Source organism: Cataglyphis hispanica, chromosome 25 (assembly GCF_021464435.1).
Source record: "Cataglyphis hispanica isolate Lineage 1 chromosome 25, ULB_Chis1_1.0, whole genome shotgun sequence".
NCBI classification, from domain to species: Eukaryota; Metazoa; Arthropoda; class Insecta; order Hymenoptera; family Formicidae; genus Cataglyphis; species Cataglyphis hispanica.
In genome coordinates, this window is record NC_065978.1 from 1936726 (window position 1) to 1955351 (window position 18626).

At 31.4% G+C, this 18626-nt stretch overlaps 1 protein-coding gene across 6 annotated transcripts; it reads right to left on the bottom strand.

The window, feature by feature from the left end:
• Nucleotides 1–235: 235 nt before the first annotated feature.
• Nucleotides 236–18520, bottom strand: LOC126858456 (PDZ and LIM domain protein 3). Of its 6 annotated transcripts, none has more exons than XM_050608800.1 (10): nt 16356–16791; nt 14691–14938; nt 13839–14010; nt 6055–6210; nt 5831–5881; nt 4611–4699; nt 2104–2242; nt 1888–1920; nt 1083–1159; nt 236–812 (listed from the first exon to the last, which is right to left on the bottom strand). In XM_050608800.1, exons 1-9 carry the CDS (start codon nt 16467–16469, stop codon nt 1100–1102), a joined length of 1062 nt encoding a protein of 353 aa, XP_050464757.1. In that variant the 5' UTR covers nt 16470–16791; the 3' UTR covers nt 236–812; nt 1083–1099. The 6 variants fall into 6 exon arrangements, with proteins under 6 accessions (XP_050464757.1, XP_050464756.1, XP_050464759.1 ...); XM_050608799.1 differs by lacking the exon at nt 1083–1159 and having other exon boundaries at nt 16356–16501; nt 16599–16738; XM_050608802.1 differs by lacking the exons at nt 1083–1159; nt 16356–16791 and adding an exon at nt 18155–18520.
• Nucleotides 18521–18626: the final 106 nt, after the last annotated feature.

An 18626-nucleotide genomic window follows, 5' to 3' on the forward strand; every position in this document is an offset into this window, starting at 1 on the left:
TGAAAAATAGTTAGAAAATAATATATAATTATTTCTGTTATTGCATACTTTTTTTGTGATATGTGAGGTTGGATAATAGGTTTGATATTTAAATTTTCATCCACAAGTTAGGCAATAATTATATTTAATTATATATGAAATTAATTAAAAATTTTCAAACTTGGGAAGAAAGATTTTTCTTGATTCTGACTTGAATTAATCTCGGGGAAAGAAAGGTAAAATGAGATAAGAAATATTTTGTGAAAATTAATTTTTCATTGTGCATAACGTTAAAAATATAATACAGTGTGTAAATAGATCGTCAAAAAATAAATACATCGAGATGCAGAGAGGAAAGAGTAAGCTCTTAGTGCAGGCTAGCAAAAAATATTAATCTCGAGTAAAATAAGACTGTAAGCCCCGCGTACTAACGATGTGTTTTAAAATAACTATTATTAACTACGCTTAAAAATACATGGCATTGTTTTATCCGGCAAGCATGAATGTCGAGTGCAATTTATCAATTAGCGCTTTTATAGATTTTAACGTATATGCACTTAATAAGCTCGCTTCTCTAAAAAATATAATCCAATTGCTAAACACGCGCAATCTCAGTTAAAAGAGATTTTGTTCGACATTCGTTCTCACGCGTAATTCGTTTATTGCGTAATACAATAAATAAAATATGGATTTATTTAACATAAATAAATGGTAGTACATTTATAGCGTCAGTTCGGCTTTTAATAATCGGTCTGTCCCAGCACACTGTACATGATCCTCTTGAAGCTATTACTTTGATGAATCTTCTCGCCTTCGTCGTCGAGCACGTTCATCTGAAAATTGAATTATTCAGAGCCGCTTTATGTTTTCGACCTGTAAATATGCGTTATAAATGAGCTAAAGTTTAATTTATGCTATGCCCAAGACGATTCTTATCTCGTAAGACGGCATGCATGATTGTAGCAACTTAACGTGCTTTACACAAGAGAAAAAGAGAAAAAACCATGGCAATAGTATAGCATAGTGAAATAGCACATCTATCCTATGAATTAATTTTTCTATGCAGAAGCACTTTATGCAAAAATAATAGAAAATGCACGTACAAGTTTCTGCAAAAATTTTAATAGTCGTTGATGAGATCCTTAACAAAAGGGAGGGGAAAGGGACGTCTATATCCACCCTTAACGAAACAGAGGCCGAAAATTAGATTAGTTACATCTCCGACCCTAATGATTAAATGACAGATCCGCATGGCAATTAAATTTAATATATATATGATGATAATGTATATTAATATGAAATAATGTGTCTTTAAATAATCGAACGATTATTCGATATGAGATCTTTCTGCAAATTTGAAAAGATGAGTATATCTAATTTATCATGATCTCCCAATGGTGAAATACAGCGACCGATTATTACTGGGAGATGGTTTGGCACGAAGTTTTGGTAGACAAAAAAGAAAGAAGCACAAGTAGCCTCGTGCCAAGTCACTTATATAATTCAGTAGTGCCGTTTTGTCGTCCGACTATGTTCGACAACATAAAATATACGAGACCGGTCAATAAGTTTTTTTTGGTAAACAAACGGCAATAATGATAAACGCATAAATAATTAAAAATTGATTAAGCCATTTTAACGGCATGTTTAAAAAAAAAATTTTTAGATATTTTATAATATGCGTTTTTTTATGAGATGAATGATAATAATACAATAGAGAATCAAAGAGAGAATCTTAAGTTTAGAGAATATAGTTTATGTAGCATTTCATAACATTCTTGCATAGAATTCATGCAATAACATGCAAATGAGAAATGCAATTTCTATTGTATTTTAGCCTGATAAATTTTCTCTAAAATTGTGTATTTTAAATTAATCAAACCAAAACGAAAATACGCGGATACTCACGTATGCAGGACTTTTCGGTGGAGTCTGGTATATCTGTTCAACAAATGTCATATCGTTTAACACAATTCTGATCCCTCACCACACGTTTAAATATATTTAACATCGCAAAAATAAGAATTTATAAAAAATAAGACATTGTTGAAAAGAAAAAAACATCGGTTTTGGATTAGGTGTATGATTTTGTCGCTTGAAAATGACGAAAGAAAAAGAATGTACCTTGTTCGATTTCTGCGGTGTGAAGACGCCGGTGCGAGCCGGTTGCCTGACCTCCTGCACCTGGTCCCCGTGTTCCTCCTCCTGTAGAGCCTTGTACGCCTCGCTCTTACTCGGGTCGTATTTCACCGGCTTCTTCAGGCTGCACGTATCGCATGTGTACACAGGGATGATTTTTAATTTTGCTTTCGTTCTTTCTTTCGCTTTAGCGACTTTTATCTTTCTCTCTATCTGGATCGGTTAGCAGCGGCCAGGGTTACTATTTGCCAATTGATATTATGCGTTCACGTATTTTTGCTTTAATTTGTTCGAGAGCGACTTTCAGACGCGTCCTCCAGTCGAGTTCAGAAAGCGGTAATTCTTCATCGTGCAAATTCTACGTACATATTCAATCAGGAAGAACGCGTTCGTTGGACATTTTGAAAATTATGTTTTTCGTCAAAAAAATATTTAAAAAAAGATAGATTAAGAAAAGACGATATTTTTTCTTATTGTCAAGATCCGATAAAATCCAAAAAAAAAGTCGCAGATTTCTGAAAAACTTATTTTCTGACACTCGATTCTCTAATACACTTATGTATAGGATAAAAAATAAAATAACATATTAAGAAGAAAAGATGATATAAAGATTCTCAGACTGTCTTAATTTTTAATATTAAATCTACGACCACAAAATAATATATCACATAATATAAAATTTAAAAAGATGTTTAAAAAATATATTTTTAAAAACGTAATTTTCGAAAGTCGTCTCGAGCTATTCATGCACGGTATCTACGATACAAGCATTCAAACATTCATTGAGTAAATTAGTAAATATTCTTACGTATTTTTTTAACTACTATATTGTTTATTATTTACTACTCTACCGCATGCAAAAATTCATTCACTATCGCTAAAAAAAAAAAGCTTTTTGCGCGGATTCGCGAAAGCAGTGGCGAAATTCTCAATTTCGCCTAAATAACGCGCCTATAACTTTCACTATGCAATATGAACGACAAGCTAATTTGAAATAACAATCGCACATTGTTTCAAGGAATTGGAACTCAATGGCCACGTTCACTATGTCGCAATTCAATCGGCAATAAAATTAATTAAAGTAATTATTAATACATAATCGAGCAAAATATTATTAATATCCGTAAAAAAATACATGCCGTTTAAAAAAAAATGATCAAATAATTTAATTTACAGATAGACAGTACTATGAATATCGAACTGTAAATTTAATGATTACCTAGAATATTTTTCTAACAATTTTTCACTTTAATTATTTTCCTATATTTTTATTTTATTTCCTATTTCCATTCCTCCTATTTCTATATATTATTTTCTATTAATCAATTATTAATTTTTCTCATTAAAATCTCATAAAATTCTCATAAAATCCTTTATGGTAAATTTCTTAAACAATTTAGGAATAATTTATTTAATAATCTAATGTATATGTAATTAAACTTATACAGTTTAATATAATTTTAAACTGTATACTCGGTAAAATAAAGGAACGTGCCCAATGAATTACGTGAAAATCAGAAAACTCTGCCGTCGTAAATCCGACGTGTGAGAAGCATCGGAAAACGTCTCGAACGTCTCTCGACAATTTTTAATTTGGCTTATTGAATTGCGGCCAGACGTTCTTCGAGGAGGCGGCCTTGGCCTGCTCCTTCAAGATTTTCGCTTGCTCCTGTATTTCCTGTTTCTGTTTCAGGAAGGAAAAGTCTATGAAAATGCTGGAAAACAAACAAACCGCTACGTAAGTAATCAATCATTAGGAGAATCCGAGAGCCGTATAGGAAAAAGAAAGGAGCCAGTCCTTTTTCTTTTGAACGATGGAAGAACGACGACCGCGCAATCTCGAACGAAGTAAGTCCGATTTAATTCTCCAATTGATGATTTTTCCCGAATTAGTGTTTGTGAAAATATCAAAAAAGATAATGTTTTTTTCTCATTCGCATTTCGTAAATCTGTAGAATCTCAGAGCATTATATCTGAAAATGATTGTTTTTTTTCGTGAACATTATATTTAATTATACGACTATATAAAAAATCAATGAATAGAAATTGATAAAAATTCATATATATATAGATGAAAATTATATATTCTTCTGATATTTAAAAATTTCTATCAATTCCTTTAAAAATTTCAAATTAAACTCTGATTTTCCGGAAAATATTTCCAAGAGTAAATTCATATCAATTTCTTTCACCCATTTTTTACGATGCCATGAATCGTATAAATTTGTTAATTTCAATACAAAAGATGAGAAATCGAATTTTTTGTAATTTTTATTATATGACAATGATCTGTGAAAATATGCGAGCGGCATTCAGCGGAAAAGCCAATCTTTTATTAATTGTATTATACCTCTGTGACTGTTGCAAGCTTTATGGTGTATTAGCGATTCGTTAAATATATATATTTATTTAATTCGGTTTAAATAGTTAAAAAAAAATATGCTAGTTAGAAGATCTTAGTGGGCAATCATAAATAGTGGTTATTTACTTACGGTATGGCAGACGCTTGGCACTTGATGGTGTCCGCAATGTTTTGTTCCGAATAGAGCCCGATTGGCGAGTTGAATTGTTTATGGACAATCTAAAAGAGCGAAATTTTTCGCATTTATGATAATTGCACAATACAATTTGTCATATTACGATACCGCGTAAAACTCAAAAAAAAATATGATTTGATTCCAAAACGACCGCATTATTATTTTGTAAGTAAAAGCGTAAATAATATTTTATTCAATTTTCTTTTTTTATCTGAACATTTATTTTTAGAACATAACTACAATTTTTAAAAAATAGTACGTAAATATTTTGAAAATTTTGTGCAAAATAAGCAGACTATATTAATAATGTATTATTATGCCAAATTCACTGAAAGTATATTATTATTACGATCTGTCATCTAATTGTGTCACTTGTGACTGCGATATTATATTACGATATAGCATTGTAAGAAATAACTGTAATGTTAGTTGGCACTGGGTACAATAAATGTTTAACTAATGCCAAGTTTCCGTTTTACGTCGGAAATTCGCGATACTAAACGCTTCACGCTATTTAATTTATAAAGTAATATTGTTACAAAGTAATAATCTTATAATGTAACTAATCAGCACCCAAGTAATCCTTTTGTTATGTCCATGTATTTTTAGATTCCATCTATTATATTTTAAACCATATTAGTAACCATATTAGTAATCAATATCAAAACAATACTAAATAAACGTTATTCAAGCTATAGGAGTTTACTTTAAAATAATTAAATTTATAATTTAAAAGTTTGTCTTACATATTACATTAATTTAAATTTAATTTAATTTAATCATTAAAATAAATTCGATTGTTATTTTAGTGATTTCATAAATGAGGTAGTGCAACTTATATCGATCCGTAATAAAATCGATATATCAATATTATTTCAGATTATAGAGTTACAAACGACAGAATTCGGGATATTTTATATTAATTAATCCTACAATAATCGCATTAATATCATATATATATATATATATATATATATATATATATATATATATATATATATTATTATTATTAGTTATTATTAGTTGTAATAGAAAATCGTAACAAGGTTCTTGTAAAGTAAAACTTCCGCAAACTCAAGTTTTTTGCGGCTATATCGAATATCCAAAGAGCGTAAGCGTCGTTTCTCAAAGCGGAAGCGGCTTACGGAAGAAAGCAAAACGGAAATGATCCAAACCTTTGGAACTTCATTCGGTCCGGTGACACGCTGAAGTACCGTTTCCGCCACCTGCTCAGATGACGTTTAATGAAAGATACAATTTGAAAGAACCGATTATACACACGATTAATCCCGAGTCAACAAAATCGCGTCTCTAAAAAACGAACTTATATCTTATAACTTCCGATTATATCAATCAAAATAGGAGAATATAACGGAGGATGATTCTTTGAAGGCATTACCTTTTGTTTCATAGCAACTTCAGGATGATACGGCTCGTAATGATGGGGCGCCGCCCTGATCATCGGATTCGGATGATGTCGCAGGTAGCATTCACCGAGAGGGGCATCCTTCTTGACCTTAGCACCTGGCAAGACCAAAGGAGTCGTGCGGTAAGGCTGGAAGATAGATCATAATTGCAATTTTGTCACTACAGTATTTCATTATTTTATCTTAGTCTTATTAATATATATAATATATTTCTCATATTATTAATATCTTATTAATACATATAATATATTTTTTATCTCTACAATATCTCCTTTTTACAAAATTGATATTTCGCTATTATCAATTAACATTATGGAAATATGCTGGTTACTATGTGAGTAATGGGATAGTTAATGGCATATAAATTATAAGACAATATTCTGTCGAAGCGATGCCAATTAGCTAACGAGATCTAAAATAAACCGCAATAGAGGCCATGGCGATTAGGATGGCTCGTTATAATCTCTGACGCTTCTTATGTCGCCATAATTCCAAGCAACGACGAGAATAAATCGATGATGATGATATCGCATCCTAAATTAATTGATCCCGTTTCGTAACACTAATAAGACAAGGTATCACTTGAGGATTGATGGGTTACAGCAAAAAAAGTAATACGATTTTATATTTTTAAGATATACATTTGAAAGATACTTTAAAATAATTAAGAAACAAATAATGCCAGTTATTTTCTAAATTTTTATGATTCTTAGTTTTCTTTTCAAAAGTATTTTTTTTTTTTATTAAGTTTCTTTGTCATATAATTGAAATAATAATTAATACATTTTACGATAACATTCTGTTATTCCGTTTCTTTAATGCGAATAATTTCTAGCCAGTGGTATTATATTGATCGATATTTCTGGCGCGACGCCGTAAACCGGAAGTGATATTATCCGACAATGACCGATTGCTTTTAAAGAAACAAAAATTCCGTCCAACTGGCTCACAATGAGAAAATTACATAAAGCATTTTCAACGAACGAACTTAGCTTGGCAACATATCGTCGTTTTTGCGCGATATTACGAAATTACGTGATTCTGCATCGATTCGTCATACAAGTTTTGTCTGTTTACAAGTTTGGGTTGCCGAAACATCCGTGAAAATAAACGCGAAACGGAATCTCATAATCTTCCGTCGCTGTGCAAATGTTGATGTTTCGCGAAATCGCGAAGTGTGGCGAAAGTTTGGAAAATTAAGACACAGCTATTGCAACTTTTAGAGAGTTGTAAATAAAAAAAAGTCTTTCGTAAAATTTGCTCGCAAAAAAACAAGGTATTATTTTATTTCCCGTTTTGCAGAAATAATCATTTTTGAGGGGAGCTTATGATTTACGAGCAATCCATTCGTTACGACGTGTTGTTGGCTTCAGATATATTGCGTCTCAAAAACTTGCGAAATATAATGGAAAAATAAACCAATTCTGACACCATTCAATCTGAATATCTTAATATTTTTAAAATTTGGTCACTCTTCTATAACATGTACTTTTTACGCTTAGTTCATTCTCGAAATATAAAATCTTAAAAAATACGATTATAAAAATATAATTAATTATTAGGTGAAAGTGACAATTAAACGATAAATTAAATAAATTTTTAACACATTAGGGGAAAACTCTATCAAATTAAATAAAAAATATATACATAAAATATAAAATGTAAAATGGTTATTTGGTTCATAAGGAGTTTGACCTCTCATTTTATGCCCACTGCCATTTGGCGTTGGCGCTACAATATGCATGTTGCAAAATGCACGTTTTTAGAACCTTGGCGGTCGCGGTCGCGGCAAGTTCGCGAGCAAGTTTTGCGTTTCACGTTCACGGCGTGAAATCACACGATTACGATGATTCCATTATAAATGGGTCAGGAACGTCATTATGTTGGAGGGTGAGCCGTTAGTGACTCTCTTGAAATAGATGAAGGCCCCGGCCAGCAAAAATAACACCCCGAATCGCGTTACACCAGAGAACATCTCTTTCTCTCTCTTTCTCTCCCTTACTCGCTTCCTTTTATCCGCGATTTTTAACCAGGAAGCATTTCTCGTTCGGGAATGAACTGATGAGAAATACCTCTCATTAAAGTGTCGACAAGGTCACTGAAAAGGGAACAACAAATCGAGTAAGGCTAAAAGGCATCTTATTTCCATTCTATCTAGATGTACAATTTGATGCATTATATTTTAATTTGCATCGTCAAAGTATTTAAAATAAATCTTGAGGAGATTGATTCGATCAAAGAATATTAGTCAATCAACGAAAAAATATTATCATTTTGCTCTATGAAGTTAAAGAATGTAAGATTATCAGATTTCCATTTTTTCCCCTTTTTTAAATATAAAGAATCAAACTGAATCTCCTTTCAAAAATTATAGAATAATCATTAATTATTGAGTTCGGTTTTGGCTGATTGGTTTCTCTCGTTGTTCTTGGCAAAATTCTTGTTTATCTTAAGATTCTTTTCTTCCTTTTTTATTGAAATTTCTTGAGTATTGCGTACGTTCGTGCTTCATTTTCTAAAAGGTCCCCCGCGAATCATATTCAGACGGAGCAAGACAATTGTTTCGCAGAGTTTATTGTTTATTGCTTGGCGACGACAAGATGAAACTTGAACTCTTTGAAAACCGATTGGAATAGATTAACAAGACACGCTAACAAATAAACGTTCCCGTTTCATTAACTGCATATTAAAAATAAAAAATTCTAATTAAGTTAACAAATTTCGCGACCAAGTAAATTTCAATTTATTTAATTTTTCATACAAAGATTAAGTTTATATTAAGTCGCCTATCATGTCATTTTATTAATAAAAAAAAAAACTTATTTCATTGTCACATTAGAGACAAGCAAATTTATTCACGTAGTTAGCCATAATTTAGTATGCAAAGATATTTTACAAATGATCCTTCCTCAATTTTCAGATGTTTAATTTACTTTTAAAAGAAACAACAAAATGATAAACCTTTCTATTGTAATATATGATATCCGTCTTGCATGAATTTTTGCTGCTTACTCACATATCCAAAAATAATCATATAATTCAATCATATCCTCACTAGGTAGTTGTTCAGTAAAATAAAATTTGAAAAGTTATCTTTAATTTCATATGCTAATCAACTGCTAATTGACTTAAACATCATGTTCAGGGAATCCCTTTTTTTTCCAATCACCTTTTAGATTTTTCGGACAAAAAAACTGCGCGTTCGAAAAACCCGAGATGTGGGTGATTCTTTATATATATGACGGCCTCTCGTGTTTGCGAGTAACCCAAATCCCGTTCACGAAAATAGAACGCGATACCGATGAACGGCATCTGTGATGCTTACGTGCGTTTTATTGCATCGCGCGTTATTAATGTACATCACATAAGCGTTCGCGCAATTCCGTTCTTTCCTCTCGATTCCAACTCTGACCAATCGCGACGAAATTATCGCACTCTTTTTTTATATATTTCCAAATACAGTTAGGCGAAATTAATTAAGTTCTTCTCAGATAGCAAAATTGTTCTGTAGATACACTCTGCTTGTCATATATATATATATATGACATATTATCATATTATACTTGTCATATATTGTGTCAAGATTAAATGCTACGAAATCTAGATCGTCTGGTGATCTTATTATTCGATCTTGATATGACGCCGGTGAAGTTGAGCTTGCGTGTTTATTGAATTTTGAATATTTTTAGGGTGACGAAGCGATTTTATAGTTTTTATAAGCTGCTGTGGGCAAACCCACGCATTTAGACGAAAAACAATGAATTTTGTAAGATCGATAAAATTGTTCTAGTAAACGCGCGCGTGACTCACAAACAATAATTCTTTTATTTTAATAAGAAGATATTTTAAAAACCGTGTGATAAAAAATTAATTTAAAATAAAAGCAAAAAAGAGTAATTAATAATAAATAATAGAAAAATTGTTGCAATTATATATATATATATATATATATATATATATATATATATATATAAATTTTACAAATAAAATTATATAATGTATAGCTTTTTATGTTACATTATAAAAATTTATATTATCGGTTAAATAATCAAATAAATCATTTTCTAAATTGTAGCTTTCTCTATAATATAACTCAGTAAGAAAAATTCTAAAGAATTAAAGAGAGATTGAATTTTGACACATACATTACGTAAATAAAATTTTGACCCTAAAATCCAATATGACGTATTTTACTTCTGATATATTCTGTCGGAGAAAATTTTTTTTTATGTAGATGAAAAAATCAACGTATTCTCTTTGAATACTGATAGCAATATTTTTGCGATATAATATTCATCACTCGTATGTGACAAAATCCGTGAGCACATTTTGACCGCGTGCGCTAGGAAGGTGCACGTTCAAGGGCAAGGGAAATTCGTCTCTCTCGCGATCACGATCACCTGCTTTCGCTGTAATTTCTGGCCTTGATAAACTTTATAATAAAAATCGACATTTTTCTCTCGCCTCTTTCGTACCCAGTAAACGGCCGCCTCCTCCTCCTTCGGATGATGCTCGATGTTGTAACGATAGACGGTCGTGTAAGCGGGCATCTTCTCGTCCCGTCGAGAGAGTCGTCCCGCGGGAGAACTTTCTCGCAATTTCTTACCCTTCTCCCTTGAAACTGTCGTCACCCTTTCTCGCGCGGCAACTCCTTTCGCGGCTCTCGTAATATTACTCGCGTCGTCCCTCGCTCGCGACTCTCGCGGGATTATTCGCGCTTAAGCACTACTGGCTCGACGCAACCGCGGGTGGCACTAACTCTGGCCTTTTCCACGCAACTCTTCTCTCTCGTTCTCTCTCTCTCTTTCATAAAGACTTCTCCCTCAAACGCTTTCGTTTTCATATATTTAAAGCTCTTGACACTCAGAAATCGTTTTTCGACTGTCACGATTTGGATACTTTTCAGAATTGTCCGATTGAGAAACTAGATAAGTTATCGAAATCGGAAAGAACTCTCTTTTGAAAACAATAAATTTATAAATAGAGTATAAATAATATAGTTCATAGAGCTTCTAAGGTTTCCTACAAATTGATTATTGTTCCATGATAATCGCATAAAATGCTTTTGTTGGGAAAATTTCGCGATGAGATTAACAAGAGAGTCATTCGAAATATTCAAAAATTAATTATAAATAAATTAAAAATAAATTAAATATAATTATAATTAATTATTATATATTATATATTAAATATTATAATATTATAATTAAAAATAAATATTCAATTATCAAGATTTATGATTGATAAAACTTTCTCGTTCTTTTACCATGTATTCATTCAAATACATACAAAATATTTCAGATATCATGCATTCTTTCTCGATCAAAGAAAATTTCCGACATTCACGACATTTTTAAAGAAGACAAAAATATGTACTAATATTTTTTGAAAAATTCAAATATTTTTAGAAGATGAAAAATGGAGTTATCTAGTTATCTTGTCTTATGTTATCTTGGAAAAAGAAAAGAATTCAAATAAACTATTTTCAATTTAAATATTTTTAACATATATTATTTTTTTATCTGATGCGGAAGAGGAAGAGATTTTCTTATTAATTTTCATCACATTTAAGACCATAACGAGATTAAATCCGCCACTGGGCAGATATAGGAGGTGAGAGTATAAAAGACGTCCTGAATCCGCGGGATGTATATCGGATCGGGGCAAGCAGAGGTAGTTTCGATGCAAAAGCGATATTTATAGCGTGTGGCAACCGGCTCTACCGACGTACTTTCCGGCATCGTGGTAGGCCAACAAAAATATATTCACACTTCGGACTTCCCACGAATAAAGGCCCCTCCGTTTCGTGTTAGCCGTGCTGGCGATACACAGTACATCCTGTTATCGTTGCCATTGCTAGCGAATAATGCAATTCGCGATCGCGATTAGCGACGTCACGTAATAAACACATAAGATGAGGACTTCTCTTTTCGAAGTCTCGTCGGTATCGTTTTTTGCGAAATAAGCGAGAAATACTCAAACGTCAAACGACATCTAGATTCAAAATTGTTTCAAAATCGCGTTACAAATCGTTGACATCGCCGTTAAAATTGCTAATAAGAATTTGTCTACGGATTCTTGTGTCTGTCTTTTTATAAATTATTCGATAAATATTAATCGTGATGCAAAATGTTAAAACTTCGCAATATTATCTGTCCTATCGAGACAAGAATCTTTGATTTTAAAACAATTTGTTTTTAAGGATAGAAATACTATATAGATTATATATAGAGAAAAAATTTGTTATCAAATAATTTTATCTTAAATAAAATTATAGTTATATATATAATATATTTTAATAATTGGAGAATTTATTTAATTTTATATTTTGTTTTTACGTAATTATATTACGATTTATTTTTATATTATCTTGCAAGATTTCTTTGTATTAAATTTTTATACGCTCCATTACGCAATAAATAGATTACTGCAATAATGTATGTCAGGCCAGAATTTCGGCTTAAATAAACTATTCCGGAGCAAGCGAGTTAAACACGACAAATATCCTGTCATACTATACCATTAGCATGATCTAACGATGAGTTATTGGATTTCAAAGAGCAGAAGGGATTATTTCGAAACAAGCTCAAGCTTGCCAGACGCCGCGATGCAGACTTAAGAAATCGGAATACATATTGCTTAGTTATGACAATTTGTGCCTCTAAACAGCTGTGTATGTGTGTATACTCATATTTTACGTGCATACTGCAGAATATTTTTTACACGTATCCGAATTATTAAAAAAAGGAAGACAAATATATATTCTTACATAAATATTTAGTGTACAAGAATTGTTTTGTTACATTATGCAATTGTTTACATTCTCAGACGCGCGAATAAATTTTCAAAAATAAATAGAAAAAAGAAAACATTTATGATTTTAGTGATAGACAAGAAATTATGACGGGACAATTTCTATACTTAGTATCTACTTTATTGCCCGCTTGCATAAATTCGCATGAAACTGTCAATCATAGCCGAACACTGGCACTTGCTGATATATAATATATAATAATGAATGATTTTTATTTAAATAATCTTTCAAATAATTATGTTCTTTTAAATAACTCTAACGTTGGAATATTTTAGAATATTTTTTATAATATATATATATATCGCGGGATCTGCTTAAATCGATTATCTAAGGAACGGAGGATTAGTCTGAGACGCATGAATATTTTTTGCCAATATTAATGCCGCGTTTTTACTTGTCTAAACTATTTCAATCTGATAAAGAAATAAATACTGCGATCGGATTTTCATTTATATGATGAAACAAAGGCGACTGTTCCTTCACGTGGATCAATGAACTTTCTAGCGAGTTTACACTGTTAACATATGCTCACAGAAGTTTCATTTCAGTCTATTCCAGCGATTAAATGCATTTCCGTTCTTCATTATACACAGTTGCATTCCTATTCTTATGAAACATTATAATATCGATCTACCGTGTTTATATAGCTTGATTTAAACAAATTCAGTAATAAATAACAGAAAAATAAAAGATTTTTAATAAAATAAATATTTTGTTTAAAATGCAGAAAATTTTCATTATTTAATTTCATTTTTATCTTATTCTATACAATTATTCGTAAAATTATTTGTAAAATTAAATTAAAAATTCCGATTTAGATTTAATTTTATTCTCATTTCTATATAGTTTATATAATTATTTCGCATTTTTATATAAACGAGAAAATCCTTTTTATTATTTCAATAAGAATAACGACTCGTAAAAAGCGCATGTTTGAAATACCTGGGACAAATGAACCCTCTCTTCGCGGATCTCGTCAAGATGATCATGCGGCAAAATGATCGTGCTGCGAACAGTATAGTCGGGACTCGATGTCGATACGTATTCCTCAACTGAAGGCGGCGGTACCGGGCTTTTCGGTAATTCCTGGGGATACTCCTTCGGCTGTTTATACCTACGTAAAAGAATTGCAGAAGATATTAGTAATGTACAATAAAAAGTATATTCGTGTCGCAAAATACAAAAAGCTGTGCAGTTTTTCGACGATCATCTTCAAGTATAAAAAAAATAAATAAATATATTTTAATAAAATCTAATTAAATATATAATTCTAATAAAATACAAGAAAAATAAATTTATAAGTTTACAATAAAAAGCAAAATTAAAATAGCAGACCGTGATTTTTTAAAACCAATAAAATTAGAGATTATAATGTAAAGATGAGAATTCTAAAGTAAAATATATGATAAAATATATGTATGCACATATAACACATATATAAAACTCATGTTATGTGTAAAATGAAATTAATATTGTACAAAGATAAATAAATTTTTAATTTTATATTTGAGAAAAACCAATGTCAAAAACATTATTTATCCGAGAAAAGATTAAAGACAATCGTTGATGTGAGAGATAGTGATATATTTCAATGTCCAACAGCCGAAAATGTCAATTGTGTTTTGCGCGCAAAAGAAAACGAATTAATCGAGGAAGCGAATTAATTAGCGGCGGTGTTACGTAGCGGCGTGGCGGATGCGATATCGCGCGATAGCAACAACGAATATCATTGTGGTGGCAATTTCAATAAAAAAAAAAAAACGCGTAGTAATAGAGATAGTATTGTATTCTGACAGACTAGTGACCGCAGCCCCGTCGCCAAAGATCGACTTGAAAACTGTGGATGGTGACTTGGTGATAGTAGTGTCGGTGGTAATACGTGATGATGTCGTGGCTCTCGACGACTCAGACCTTTCGACGACTAGCTTTATGGTTTCGGAGTTTTGGAGAAGGTTCTGTGCGTCTACATGCCTCATGTCGCGCGTGTCATAATCGTCGATCTTCTTGATCACATCACCCCTCTGGAGCGCCTCATTCTCCGACTGAAAACAAAAATATCAATTTGATATTATTAGCACAACAATTATTATTACTATTTTATTATTATTGTTATTATACAATTATAATTTTTCATTTTTTGGAAACTAATATATTCCCTGAATGAATTTAATACAATAATATATAGAATAAAATAATATATCGAATAAAAAATTATTTACATCATAATTTTATTGTTTTATTCGCTGAAATAAATTCAATGATAGATGCATTCTTATAAAAAAAAAAATTAATATCCATTAAGAAAATCTGTTAAACAATAAAGCTAAATATAAAGAAGAAATTGAATATGTTATTAAGAATAAAACAAATTATAAGAAAAAAAATTTATATTTTATAATAAGTAATATCTCATATTAATTAGTTTATTTAAGAAAAATAAAAATAAAACAAATAAAAAATAAAATTAGAAAAATTAAAGAATTAAATAAAAATTGGGAAATTATGAGCTGTACATTTCTCATTTTTATCCAATGTTTTAATTTAAATATATAGAAAGACGCTTTGCATCTCGTTGGGCCGCGCTTTGCGCGAGCAAACAGAATGCATCGATACGCAGTATCGTGCATCAGTGTCAGCGATCGTTAGATTGGATCGTTGATTTGAGAATTCCTTGGCAGTCTTCTCGACTGCTTCTCTCTATTTCAAATGTTCACGGGATTGTGTTACGCTCTTCACCTATTATTCGGTCGCGATTCGGAAATGCCAGCGCGAAATCGAAGACAGTAGACGCCGACGAATCCTGTTACCGTAAATGGAAGACAACTCATTCTGCTGTATAAAAATTATCCGGCAATAAACTCCACCCCTTGGTATGTTATCAAATTTTTTGCACAATGTAAAAAATGATATAAAAAAGGAATATGTAATATATAATACTTTTTTATCAACAGCATCCACTGTATCTTGAATTCGTTACTCTAATTCGACAAACATGATTTAGGATATTTATGTGGCGTTTATGTGGCAAGTATACCTTTTAAACATCGCAAGTAAATCATTAATATCAAACTGAATTATATAATTTTTATATATTTCTTGACTATCATTAATATATTAATCAATTATATATAGTTAATATATTAATAAATTGTTGAATATCGACAATAATACGATTATAATTTACGTTTTTACTTAAATAGTTCAAAAATCTATTATTTTTTATTATTTTCTTTAAATTCAACACACACATTTCTTCCTCTTATTATTATTTGGGTTGTCTTTCTTTAAAAGATCACAATTATTCTTTTAAATCTTGGAGCCACAACGAGTCTAAATCCAATATTGGAATACATTTGGAAATAAGTGCACTTCAGTAACTTGCTATTCTGGGTGTCAATTTCATCCGAAAATTAATGAAAGACAAGAAGAAATCGGAATTAAATCAAGAAGAAGACTCACGCGGGTGACGACGATCGGCGTGTTCAAATCGGCGCCTCCAGCGATCCTTATGCCCCAAGGCCTGCCTGTGCTGGATCTCTTGAGCTTTACGATCACCGTGTGCCTTCTCGTCATGCTCTAGACTCGGTTCAGTTAGTTCACCACCACTAATAACAACAACAATCACCACGACAACAAGCACCTAAATAATCAATCAATCAATCACAAATGCACTACGTAAACAGAATGAAGAAAAAATCTCACAAGAGGGAGAAGGATTTTTATAGAAGAAAATACGTCGCGCGAAACGGCGGGAACGAGGTAGGTCTCTCGGATCGTAGTCGCTCTGCTTCACTACTGAGATAGCAGCTGCAACTGTAGCACTTGCCGACTATATGCCGACTTTGACAGAGCTCTGAGCCGTGAGAGAGGAAAAGATAGATAAAGAGAGAGAGAGAGAAAGAGCTTAGTTGCCTAACTCTAAAACAGAGACTACCATCGTTAGTCTCTCTCTCTTTGCTATTCTGGCCCCATTTCGAATTGGCATACTGCGCCAATGTATTGTTCTTGATGGTCCAACTTGCACTCATTTCTTTGGCATTCATTGTATGTGTGCATGCATGCGTGCGTGCGTAAATACATTACATTCTCGAGGCTTTTAGAAGAGAGACGCAATATCGCACGATGTCGACTATCCGTGAAGAACATTGTAAGAAGAATTCTTAAAAATATAGATGAAAGAGAATCTGAATTAATGAAGAAATCCTGTTTTTCTATCGCATTCCTATTTTCCTGTTTTCTGGAAATGTCAATCTTTTACAATATTTGAAAGATAAAAGTGCAGAGACAAAATTTTTGTCAATTTTTGTCAAATTTTAACAAAAAATAAATCTTTTAATCAAAAAATTTTTTCACAAGAATTCTGATTAAAAAATTTATTTCTTGTTAAATTATATATAATTTTTAACAGAGATTAGTTTGCTCAGCTTATATGTAATTTTCCAGTTTGTGATGCCAGTTTATTAAACTCAAAAAAGAACCACAGGACAGAAAAAATAGCTTTAATTTTGTAATGATACACAAATATTATTATACGAAATTATATCATATTTTATTTGATAGTTTGCGGAAACTGAAATGCGATGTAATATAAGACAATAGGATTCATACGCATATGAAATGAACGGTAAACATCGGGGAACACAGGATAAAAATTTCTATGATAAACCATACACATCACAATCTGAAATACGATATATTTGTTTCATAAGCAATCCGTAAATGGGACAAACATATATATATGAAACTGTATTTACGAGAGAAAGAAAGAGTATAAAAGATATATGTATTTCATCGCACCAAATTCTGATAGATTTTTCGACACATTCAACACTTGATCATTATATATCTACATATTATTATTTGCTAAATTTCAGTATTAAATAAGTACTTTATTACTTAAAATTAATAAAAGATTTGTAATAGATAATTATTAGACATTTTTTTATATTTTTGAAAAGTTTGTTTTATTAAAATCGCTTTATTTTCAATACCGGAATTTCTTCGATTGCTATCATCAAAATTATTTAATTAAATCTATAATAAATTATTGAATAATTATATTACTTAATTAAACATAGCTTTAATTAAACGTTTCATCAAATTTCTCGTAAAGCAAGACTTAAACCTGTCGAAGAAAATCTGTCATTAGAAATTGATAAAGATGAAAGACCTTAAAGACAGATGTAAAATCGAATTGTAATTTACAAGGAAATTGAGAAACGGGCTTTTAGAAAGGGCTTTCTCCGAATCATACTCACATAGGTCTCGTAAAAGTGGCCTATGAAGAACTTAAGAGCCATCCTCAATTCGGTAAAATCTTTCTGTCTTATCCTGTCACTTTTTCGTCGCTTATTCCTGATGAGACACTCGCACTTCTCTTCCGCCGTGCGACGTTCACGGACGGTGAGAAACTTCTCCCCTGTGCGGATCAGTCCGATGTAATTAATTTGGCTGTGATTAACGAAGACTAGATCCGGAGATAGAAGAAAGAAAGAAAGAATGAGAGACGAAAAGAGAAGAGAACGCACGTATATGCGTTATACGACTTAAATTAGCAACCTATAGTGCAAAAGGTTAGTTAATCGCGGTCTTCGTTCTACTGACTCACTTTATCTTAATTTACGATCATTAAGATATATTGCTGAAATGCGCGACATTGGGAATTAGCGACAATTCATTATGAATCACCGACTAATTATATGCTGCGGATGTAAAAAAAAATCTGAGAGA

What these genes read in the sequence shown, in the direction of transcription:
- LOC126858456 (XM_050608798.1), bottom strand. Translation starts at nt 16,469, where the DNA reads ATGACGAGAAGGCACACGGTGATCGTAAAGCTCAAGAGATCCAGCACA. An exon ending in GGGGCTGCGGTCACTAGTCT is followed by an intron (nt 14,011 to 14,690) that starts GTCAGAATACAA and finishes TCTTTTACGTAG; the next exon opens with GTATAAACAGCCGAAGGAGT. An exon ending in CACCGCAGAAATCGAACAAG is followed by an intron (nt 1,921 to 2,103) that starts GTACATTCTTTT and finishes TTTGTTGAACAG; the next exon opens with ATATACCAGACTCCACCGAA.